The sequence below is a fragment of the Thamnophis elegans genome, chromosome 7 (genome assembly GCF_009769535.1).
Source record: "Thamnophis elegans isolate rThaEle1 chromosome 7, rThaEle1.pri, whole genome shotgun sequence".
NCBI classification, from domain to species: domain Eukaryota; kingdom Metazoa; phylum Chordata; class Lepidosauria; order Squamata; family Colubridae; genus Thamnophis; species Thamnophis elegans.
Genome location: NC_045547.1, coordinates 22,255,067 through 22,266,615, shown reverse-complemented (window position 1 = coordinate 22,266,615; position 11,549 = coordinate 22,255,067). Strand labels below are relative to the sequence as shown.

General features: G+C 36.9%; 1 protein-coding gene across 2 annotated transcripts in view; it reads right to left on the bottom strand.

Annotated features, from left to right (window-relative positions):
• Positions 1 to 440: 440 nt before the first annotated feature.
• Positions 441 to 11,549, bottom strand: part of KDM7A (lysine demethylase 7A) — a 58,764-nt gene continuing 47,655 nt past the window's right edge. For both annotated transcript variants that reach the window (XM_032221994.1, XM_032221995.1), the window contains exons 18-20: positions 8,161 to 8,243; positions 7,057 to 7,330; positions 441 to 5,312 (exon numbers count right to left, since the gene is read on the bottom strand). In XM_032221994.1, the coding sequence (XP_032077885.1) occupies positions 5,218 to 5,312; positions 7,057 to 7,330; positions 8,161 to 8,243 (452 nt within the window). In that variant the 3' untranslated portion in view covers positions 441 to 5,217. The remainder of the gene's footprint in view (positions 5,313 to 7,056; positions 7,331 to 8,160; positions 8,244 to 11,549) is intronic.

The window sequence follows — 11,549 nt, the reverse complement described above, 5'->3', positions numbered from 1 at the left end:
ACCGATAGGAACGGAATCCGGAACCCACCACTGAGGTGATTGTATGTAAAATCTGTATCTTAAGAAATATAATTGGGAGTATGCTATCATGGCCAAACAGAAAGAGAAACTGCACAACTTTTGAACACCAGAGCAATGGCCCCAACCTTTTGGGCTTCCGGGCCCAGTTCCATGGAGAGAGGTTTTTCCAGGGACCGGAGGCGGTATGGTTTTGCGTGTTGCCTGCATCCTGCAGATGGGGCTTTGTTTGCATGGCCTGGTTTCTGGCATGCCACGGACCGGGGGTTAGGGACCCCTGCACTAGGACATATAGTCATATTACTAGTTATGTATGGGGGTTCACTAAAATCTAAACATTCATCTTTTTGCTAGTAAAATATCCATTTACCACAGTATAGTCTATGAATAATAACTGAATTTAACAAGCTGAGAAAAGAAAAAACAGTTTTAGAATTTTTATTGATACAATTGTCTGTTGCCACATTTGTGGCAAATCAGTTTTCAGATGTTATGACTTTCAAGACCTCCTTCTTATATATTTAAGCAAGTTATGGATAGTTTATGTGCTAATAAATTAAGCTAATAAAGGTGAAGCTGATTATCCACCATTTTTGAAATAATTACAACTACTTCTATTATTTTGGGGATATAGTCAGATTTCAAACTTTGCTCAAAATGAGAAATGGTAAAATCACCAAAACAAAAGTTGCAGCAATAGAAGAGATGGAATTAAGCAATACTTTTATCTTTATCTGAGTAAGCAAACAAAAAAGAAATTAAACACTTGAATGCAAAAATCAAAAACATAAGTAATACAGATTTTAATTTCCATATTATAAAGTACAGAAAGTGAAACCTATGGTCAAATACAAATTTAAACAAGTCACTTGTCCTTCCAAACAGTAAATCAGTAAGCTACCTATAAAAACAAAATTTTAAAGTAAATTTCAAACAAAATAAATACTGTACATACACTTTCCCTGCCTGCAGGCAAAAATGGAATGGGAAATTTGAGTAAATTGGGGGTAGGCGCTCTTAAAGCTGCAGCCTCCCATTTTCCAACCAAAAACTCCACATAGGAGTGTGTTTGTATAAAAAGGAGCAAAGAACACACAAATCTCTATTCAGAAAGACAGCTATTTCACCACACTGAAAAAATTGAGAATTTAGATTGACAGTAGAAAAAGGTATTGGGAAACAGACACATCAGCAAAGCACTACTACAAAACTAGCAAATATAGCCAAGACCTATCCCCTTTTTGCAAATGTAATGAATATCTTAAAAATGCCAAAGCACTGGCACAGTTAAACTTTTCCCAGCAGAAGTGATAATTCCTATTAATATATTCTCTTAAAGTGAATTATTTCATTCCCTTCTTACAGCAAGAAACTATTATGGCTTAAATTTTATATTCAAAGTTTTCTTCCAGGCAAAAATGCAGCTTTATCAGCAGCCGCATTTTGTAATCAGTGCTAATCTCATTACCATCCTGTTCTGCACAATACAGTCATCTTATTGTATACAGAACATTGCTCTTTTGGGGGAAAATGGAGCTGCAGCTCTTAATCCAGTTTAAACTACAAAGTGTAAGGCCTTTAATTCAATTTACATTTCTTTCACAAAATAAAATTGCCCTGGGTTTACCTGCTTAAGTCAATGAACAGATTTTTATGGTCTGGAAGCATGAATGCATGTTAGTATAAAAAAGTGAAAGGGGAGAGGTGTTTCTGTTTGTTTATTGCGGCACAGAAATTGTGATCAAAGAGGCACTATGCAAGGAATTGTGTAGAAAGTAATGCCTCTCAATTTCCTTCCAGTCACCAGCTATAAAGTTGGCAAAACCTGGAAGAAAGACTGGAGTTGCTTTCCATCCTAATATCCCTAAGTTTAATAATGGAAATTCTGGTGAATCAAAGTAATCTGAAGTATATAAAAAACTTCAGTGAAATAATGTATCTTTAATTTGATTATGACATATGTTGTTACACTGAAGAACATTAATGTAATTATTTTAATTTTGACTGTGTTATTCAATCCTATCAAAAGTATTTGAAATGCATACATCAATGACAATGATTGCATAGGTAAATCTACCACAGAGATCATTTGAGGCTACACTGCAGCCTGAATTCAGTAAGCAAAGACTGTGGAACAATGAGAAATGTGGCTTAGAATGCTGCTGCTAAAATTGCTGCTCTAAAATCCTTCTGTCTTCAACATAACCCAAAACACTTTATTTTACCCAATTGGTTTAGGGAGGAAGAGGTCTAAAGTAATTCTAACCTACAGCTGAAATACTTGCCTACTTATATAAAAGAATCTTTCTCTGAATACAGATTCTACTGAGGATAGAACAAACTTGTGCCAAGTTTGGTTTAAATGTCCTTTTTGCCCTCAAGAAAATAAAACAAGTAGGGGGCTACATAATTAAATTCAGACATCTGCTACAAATGTAAAATCTGGTGCAATGGTGATTTGTATAAATGAAGCAACTAGCATACAAACAAGATTGCCCACTGTAATTTCCTTGTATTACTAAAAAAAAAATTTATTTGCTTCTTCAAAATTAATTTTGATAGAGATATTTAACTTTGCCTTCCTCAAAACATTTAAAGCCTAAGAAATAGCCTTACTGAGGTGATAACAGAAGATTTGCTTCAAATTGTGTTTGAAACATGAAAATCCAGAATTTTATAATCAGAATTTTTATTTTAGTAATCTAAGAAGATATATCTCTATACTCATAACAGAGAACAATTGATGGGGATAGGCATCTGGGAAGAAAATGAGAAAAATGGAATAGAAAATATAATCTATCCAAAACTTACTCCTTCTCTCCCTCACTACCTCTTTTCTGCTGGTATGCATTTTAATGATTATGGTTCTCAGAGAAATCAGACCAGTTGTGACACTTATCAGTTATTCTGATCAATAAAGAATATATAATTTTAATGTATCATTCAGTTAATTGTAGCCTCAATGTTTTTTGCTTAACAGATGATGCTAGAATATCACAAGAAGAAATAAACTGCTTAAAAAAATATGGCTTATGAAAATTACAACTAAATCAAAACCAGGTTCTTTCTAACAGTTTTTCTGCCTAAAAGACAGAATATAGTTTAAAACACATGGAAAATACACAGTACAAGCACATATTTTAATGTACCGTAGCCCAGTTAGAAGATATGACTCTTGAAACTCTCATTTTTTTATTATGATAAAAAATGAGTTAAAACTGATAAGTAAATTTCTTCTTTTTCCAAAAACCAATATTGAGTTTTCACCCTGTAATCAATTCTCTTGGCAATGCCAGCAGTCAAGAGGTTCTTCCAGTTTTGTTTTTTCCTACATTTGAAATTTGTATGCTAAGAAAACTGAAGGAAGGAAGGTAAAAAAAAAAAAGACTTATTTTCAAAACCTCAGATATATCATAGGTTGGTATCTGTTTGGTTTTTGTTTCTTTATTCTTCAGTTTCATTCAATGTATTCTTAAATCTTTTTTATTTATTGTGACAGCTTACTTCCTAATGGAAAGTGAAATCCATTATTACACAAATGCAATGCACTCGTGCAACTGAACTTCCCTCTCTAATTTACCCATCTGTTTTAGAAATTACCCTCAGCCCTCCAATATGATTTGAAAGGGACATGCTGCATGTGGGATAGAGAATCAGCCAGTTTTCCTGAAAAAAAAAAAATTCTTCAGATTTCTTTCTAGGAATATTAGCTTAATTTTTTTGGCTATCACTCTATTCATTTAAATGGGACAGTGGAAATGTCACTGAGAACTACAACCTTGAAATTTACCTAGTACCTGCAGTGACTAGTTTGATATGCAACAAAAATATAATTAGTTTAATTCAGATATGTTGGCACGCAAATGCAGAAAATACTGAATATAAAACTGTACAGCACAGAAAGGTCCTATTTTGGGACATCTAGATATGTTATTTTAGATAGGCCCAGAAGGCTGGGAAGTTTATTTAAGAAAGTCAAGCAGCTGAGTAGCTTTGGCCATGCTTTAACTCTTGATCAGTAAGAAAACCAAACTACTAAAGCAGTATACCTAATATTCCTGCTCTAGTACTGAATAGCCCTCTTAGTAAAGTCAGATGATTTCCCATTTTTCCCCAAAAGAGCTTAAATATTCAACTTTATCTTACAAAAATATGATTTTTCATCTAGGTTATATACATGCATTTTAGAATCGGCATTTACTATCAGATCTTTGCCAAGCATGACATAAAGTATGTCATACTAAACTTCAAGAGCTATCAAACATATTTACATATTTACAAAAATGACTTAAGACCTTAATCAGCTGGCATGTGTAGACAATCAAACAATACTCTGCCACTATAACAGTCTTTCTTCACAAAATGTATTTAAATGTCTATAATTAAAATCAATACCTGTATTCCTACATGGGTGATGGCTATGGATTATTCTCCACATCATAGAAATAAAATAAAGGGAAGGGATAAAGCAAATGTTGCTCACATTATGCTAATTTATAATCCAGACTAAATGGTGAAACAAGAGGAGGAAATGGAAGTAATGAAGGAAGACATTTCAATGAACTAAACTATCAGAGACTTTGTACTTTAGGAGTCAGTAAAAAAGTCACCCATGGTGTTGTATAGAAAGAACTGAATCTAAGATATGCTTTCATGTCCTTAACTTAATAAATCATATAATATATCACGTCCATCTTTTAAATCTATTATCTCTATCTCAAATGCTTGAATTCAGAACAAACAATGCAGCTCTCTCCATTTGCAGACAGACATTAAAGGCAAATAAAACCTTCACATTTTGACATTTTAAAATTAAAATAATTCCCCCAAAAGGTTTCAAATAAATAGCTTAAAATGAATTCAATCCTGGACAATATCTGACAAATAAATTATTGATTACCACTTTCATCACACTCTTCTGTTCATGAATTAGCTCAGACACTACCAAAGCATCAAAATGAGCCCTGAAAAACAGACCATTTTCCAATTCATAGTCTTTTCAAATATTTTCATTTCCCAAAAGTTATTGCTCAGCAGATGTGGCACAGTGAAAATGCAGCATTGGGTTTTTGTTCATCAGGCAAAGTTCAAATAAGATACATGCATTCTGCTTTAAGCAGAGGAATAAAACAGAAGCTCCAGGCACTGTTACCCTCAATACTGGTCTATGTGTGAAGAACAGCAGAAGCAGCTACTACATCAAACTAAGTATCGTACATGACCATTTCGGTTCAGTTTTAGAATTTTCCCGAGCCGTTGTTTGGCAGTTGCCATTCCTTTCTTTGGACGCTTGCCTGAAAGAGGAAAGAAACATATATATTTATGAACATTATATTATAGTCCTTACATATAATTTCAAAATTTAAGAAAACAATATTGTGGAATCACAGAATTTAAAGTAGAGATGACCTAGTCAGTCCCTTGCTCAATGTAATATTCATAATAGTATATCTAATAGATTAGCCTCCAGACTTTTTGAAGAGCTCTACAAAAAAACAGAACTCACAACTTTATGTGGCAGTCTGTTCCACTGGCTGACAGTTCCAACTGCCAGGAGTTTCTCCATGTTAACCCATTGGCTGTGGGCCTGCCCTCTCCTGTGTGAAATTTCTTCATATCTGAAGATTGCTATTGTATCCCATACATTAATGGGATCTGCCCAAACCAGAGTAGAGTGAGGCAATTCCCTCCAGTGATCTTGATTCTATGTTCCTGTCCTCGAAGAAAACATTTGCCTTTTTATCAGCTGCTTTGAGCTGGTGATTCTGCCTTATATTTTTCATTCTATATATAGAACTTTACATTTCTCCTGGTTCAATTTCCTGTGTGGATCTTTTTGTCTAGATTTCTCTCTTTCATCTAAGTCATTAATTATCCTCCTAGCTTTGAAGTGTTTCCTTCAATACCCTCATCCAATAACTACTAAAAATGCATTGCATAAAAACACCATAGGATCCAAGAAACAGTTTTGTGGCACATGTTGAAATTAAAGCAGCATAAATGAACACAGGTGATACAGACTGTCCATCATCTAGTTGTATTCAATCCTGACGTCATATAGCAAGGATTCCAAATGCTCCTGTAGTAGTGATGACCAGCTGTTTATTTAACGGATTTATATACTATCAGCCAAGCTGAACCATGGAACTTTGCAGTGACTGTATTACAAGTAGTAAAATGATAAAATATCTCATTTAAAACATTATAAACCAACAAATGATCAATATCAATATGTAGTATATCAAGCACCATAATATCAAAACAGTCTACACAGCAAAATTAAAACACTGAATGTAGTTTTTAAACTCCAAAAACCTTGCTGAAGGAGCAACAGGAAGAGTGGGTACAGTATTTAATGGATGGATGGATGGATGGATGAAGGAAGGAAGGAAGGAAGGAAGGAAGGATAGATTAAGGGTGATTGTGGTTGTCAGGGAAGTTCTGTTCTCTTGGGCAGCTATGGCCAAAATAGTCATGGAAGCGGGGGGGATACCAGTCCTACAGCAGGCCAATCTGAGTATGCTCTGACACTGACCTCACTCTGGCTGCTTCTTATGAACCAGAATGTTTTCATAGGAGATTGTGTTATGTTTTTTAATGGAAAATAAACACCACTTTCCAGCTTCAGAAAAGAGGCTCTATTGTGAAGACAGTAAATTATCTCAGAACTGGGACAAAGAAGATGGATGAAGACTGGGGCTAAGAATTTATATCCAATTTATTTACCAAATTTCAATTGAGGCAAGATTTGAACTGATGATTTTTCCAACATTATGCCAGTGGTTACATCATTAAAGAAATCTGTGATATCATAGATTTGACATTTGAGCATGATAAAAACTTTGTATGAAATAATCCCCTGGGTGAAAAATACTGATGTTGAAAATTTCAAATCACATTTGAATGGACAGAACTGTTTACAGGGATGCACACTGAACCCATTTTCTGAATATTCACATTTTAAGATAACCATGTGGTACAAATGGCAACAGCAAATAAATTGGTTGCCAAAAGAAAGAACAGAGATGATTACATTACCTTTTGTTGCCTGGTTGCTGATGGGGGGTGGATTTGATGCTGGCCGCTTGGTTGGATGAAGAGGTACAGTGGAAGCTTCACCATATGGTCGGTCGGAGCTGAGATCGCTGTCACTTAATCTACACTCCCCATCAATTAAGTTGCAGTCCCGCATACATTGGCTATGCTGAAAGTTTATTCCGTTATTTTGCACAGGATTCCGGTTTTCTTGAATTCTATAACAGGTTTCAGATGCAACTTCTTTCTTAACATGTTTTTGAGTTTTACCTGTCTCCTATAGATGGAGAAAAGCATTTAAATCCATAATGCTTTTAATAAAATGTTGCAAGTATATTTGTAGATTTCAGTGAACAGCACCATTTATTATAAGACACTTAACTTGATTGCTTGTAACTGGATTTATCTATACTCAAAGTTATATGCTAGAAGGGTTATACCAACTAAATAAAATTATTTATTATATAAAGTGGTGCAAAAGACATGAAATTAGGAATACTAAATTCATTACATATTTCAACAAATATTAAAATAAAACTATAACATCTAGTTCCATATATTTTGACATACTGAATGTTATTACAGTACATTTTCAGAGGTTTGCAAGCTACAATCAGAACTAATTGTTTATAACTATCTGAACTTATTTGTTATTTCATTACTTGATATTAACACAACAGATCTCTAAAAATAGTTAAATCTCCTACTTCATACCTACATTTGCATCTACAGTTTAGTATTGTATACAACAACATAATACTGAGCCCTGTGCCCTATTACAATCCCATTGAGTGTTTTACAGCTATAAAAAATGCAGAAACATCTCAATCTTTTAATTAATGTAGCAAGATTTACAATGTGTACATTCATATTAAACAGAAATGGATAATCTTGTTTTTTACAATCATACTCAGACTCAGCTTTGCCAATCTCAGTGGATTATGAGATTTTTAAACCAAAGCATCTATATATCAGAACCTTGGCTGGTGTAGAGAGTCACATATTTTATCAGGGAAGAACTAGAGTTATAATTAGTGAATACACAAAATGTGGCATAAACTTATTTTAAAAAGTCAAATCTGTATTTTAAAAAGTCAATATACTCACCTGAGGGCTGATTTTAGAAACTGAATGTAATGATGTAAGAAATACTGAAGCTCCCATTTCTTTTTCATTTTGTATGTGTTTGCCTGCATGGAAATGTAAAATGTTACTTAAAACATTTCAAGAATTCTGATTTTAAAAAAGAGAAGAATTCTTTCCCATTTTCCCTGCAGTGATAACAATTGTTATGATTCATAGTGTTTTGTTTACTCTATTTTTTATCCACAGTTCACATACACAAGTACTCCTCAACTTACAATAGTTCATTTAGTAACTGTTCAAAGTTACAATGGCACTGAAAAAAGTGACATGACCATTTTTACACTCACGACCTTTGTAGCAGCTCCATGATCAGGTGATCAAAATTCAGATGATTGGGAACAGACCTATAGATATTACCATTGCTATATTCCAAAGTTGTGTGGTCACCTTTGGCAATCTTTTGACAAGCAAAATCAATGAGGAACCCAGATTCACTTAACAACTGTGTTACTAACTTATCAACTGTGGTGATTAACTTAAGAACTGTGGCAAGAAAGCTCCCAAAATGGGGCAAAACTCATTTCTTAAGTTAATCACCACAGTTAATAAGTTAGTAACACAGTTGTTAAGTTAATGAATGCCTCAACAGAAATTGTGGGGCCAATTGTGGTCCTAAGTCAAGGACTACCTGTACTGTCATACAGTAATGCTTAAACATTAAGAAATCCTTTGAATTGTCACTATTTCTGCATAAATATGACCTATAACATGAACTGTTCTTTACGTAAGTTCTAAAACTAAATAAAGAGAAAATATAGAACTAGTGCTTAGAATATAACAAGGATCTGATTTTATGAACTATCCTGTGGCAAATACACCAGTCTTTTCTGATCAGCAGGCTAGGACTCCCCAAGTCAAATGTTATATGTGAACCATACTTGGACATTTAGAAGCCAAAATGATGTCTGCTGTCATTTCAGGAAGTCCTTGGGATTTGGTTTTGTTACATGTTCCTTGCACTGAGATAAAGCTATTCTACATCTAGATGCTAAATCTGACCCTGGTTCAAGATGCCTAGACACATTGAAAGGTTTCACAGTTCCTCAAAGCTCATCTCAAGTCTTCTGAGCCAAAAGGGAATGATTCCTACCACTTGTGCATTGAGCTTGCATACTTGGCGCATTCCTAATGCTAAAATTGGAATTGGCAGGAATATATGCAGGAACTTTTTTGTTCTCCATCAATGCAAAATGGAACCCTCAAACTTCCTATGGCTCCCCACAAAACTTCAGGCAGATTAATTTAGCCAATTTGCTGAAAGATTGCACCCTACATATATTCAACCAACAGGCAAGGTAGATGTTTCTTGAACCAGAGGAATAAGTGATATATGTCTTTTTGCAGTCCCTTTGACCTTTGTCCTCTCTTTATTATTCATCATCATGGCATGCCCTGTGCTAAGTACACTGGGCTATAAGCATACTGCACGGTTCATGGTCCTTATATTATTATTCATATAAGTGTTTAATTTGTGCAGATCATAATATGATGCCATTCAATCAGAGGAAAGCTTTTACTATAAGGTGAATTGGCCTCATCTCCAACAGACTAATTTAAAGAATTTATTCCTCTAGAGACCAAGCCCTTGAATTTAATTATTCTGAAAAGGAGTTCCCCAGTCCAACATATTTGTATCCATGGCAATACAGACCTTACAAGACTCTCTCAAGGGCATTCACCAATACAAGTTGGCTGCCACCACCCCTACTGCAAGGAATTAAATATGACATCAATGCACTCCTTTCTTTTAATGAAAGAAGAAATCAGGGTATTGTCCTTGCATGCAATCATACCAAATCCTGAACTACAGTCATCATATGCTGCATCTTTATCTGGGCTGTAAATGAAGGCTGCATATTAACACTTCCTGAATCACAATCTGGATCTTTAGTCTGCACTCTTGAGATAAGAAAGCCTTTTTCCACTAAGTGCCTATTATGATTCTCAGAGAACTTTTCTCCCTACTTGCCACAAATGCATAGTCACAAATTGACCGTTGTCTTACCTGAACGGTCCTTCTATGGGTGCTGCGAAGGGAATCCAATCATGGGTTAACTTAGCCTTCTAGCCTTGAGACTGAGTATGCAAATTTCAAAGTCACGCCTCCTCTGACTGGACTTCCGTTTCCTTTCAGTTCTTTACGAAGTCCACCGAAGGAGCATTATGTCAATCCTCAAACAAGCCGCAAGTCATCCGGCACTACAGAGTCAAGTCCAGTCAGTAACAAGTCACAGAGTCACAATCAAAACGGAGCCCTGACCAGCCGAAGCTGCGGGCGGGTTTGGATTCCCTTCGCAGCACCCATAGAAGGACCGTTCAGGTAAGACAACGGTCATTCTCCTGTGTGCTGCTTCGGGAATCCAATCATGGGATATATCAAAGCAATGAACTCCCAGGGCGGGAGCTAGGCTGGTCAGGCTCCTCCGCAGACGGAAGGACCCTTTGCAACACTCTCCGCCCAAAGGACGCCTCAGCCGAGGCGAAGACATCAATCTTGTAGTGGCGAATAAAAGGCGAGGGGGATGCCCAAGTGGCCGCCCTGCAAATCTCTTCTACAGACGCTTGCGTCGCCCAGGCCGCTGTGGTGGCCGCACTCCTGGTGGAATGAGGAGTGATTCGCCTTGGAACCGGTCTGGAGTGGGTGTCATACGCCAACGCAATGCAAGCTTTCAACCATCGGCCGATGGTGTGGGAGGACACCCTCTGTCCCATTGAAGATGGCTGGAAGGAGACGAACAGAGCCTCCGATCTTCGGAACGACGCCGTGCGCTTCACATAGCGACGAAGAGCTCTGCGAACATCCAGATGGTGCCACTGACGTTCCTGCGGATGAGACGGGTGAGGACAAAAGTCCGGCAGGACAAGTTCTTGAGTTCTGTGAAACAATGAGTTTATCTTTGGAAGAAAGGTCGGATCCAAACGAAGCACTACCTTGTTCGGGTGGAAGATGCAAAGATCCGCACGAACAGAAAGGGCTGCTAGCTCCGACACCCTCCTGGCCGATGTTATGGCCACCAGGAAGGCCGTCTTGAGTGTCAACAAGCGGAGGCTGATGGAATGTAGAGGCTCAAAGGGGGCAGCTGTTAGGGCCCTGAGAACCAAGGTCAAATCCCACGTGGGATAACGATGTACCGTCGGCGGTCGTAAGTTGGAAGCACCCTTAAGGAAGGTTCAAACTCGCGAGTGCTGAGATAAGGAGCGGCCTTGGCCACCCCCGACCACCGTCGACAAGGCTGTGACCTGACGGCGAAGCGTGTTTGGTGCCAACCCCTTGTTGAGGCCGGACTGCAAGAAATCCAGAACTTGGGGCACCGAGGCCTTGATGGGATCGACCCCGGTGCGCCGGCACC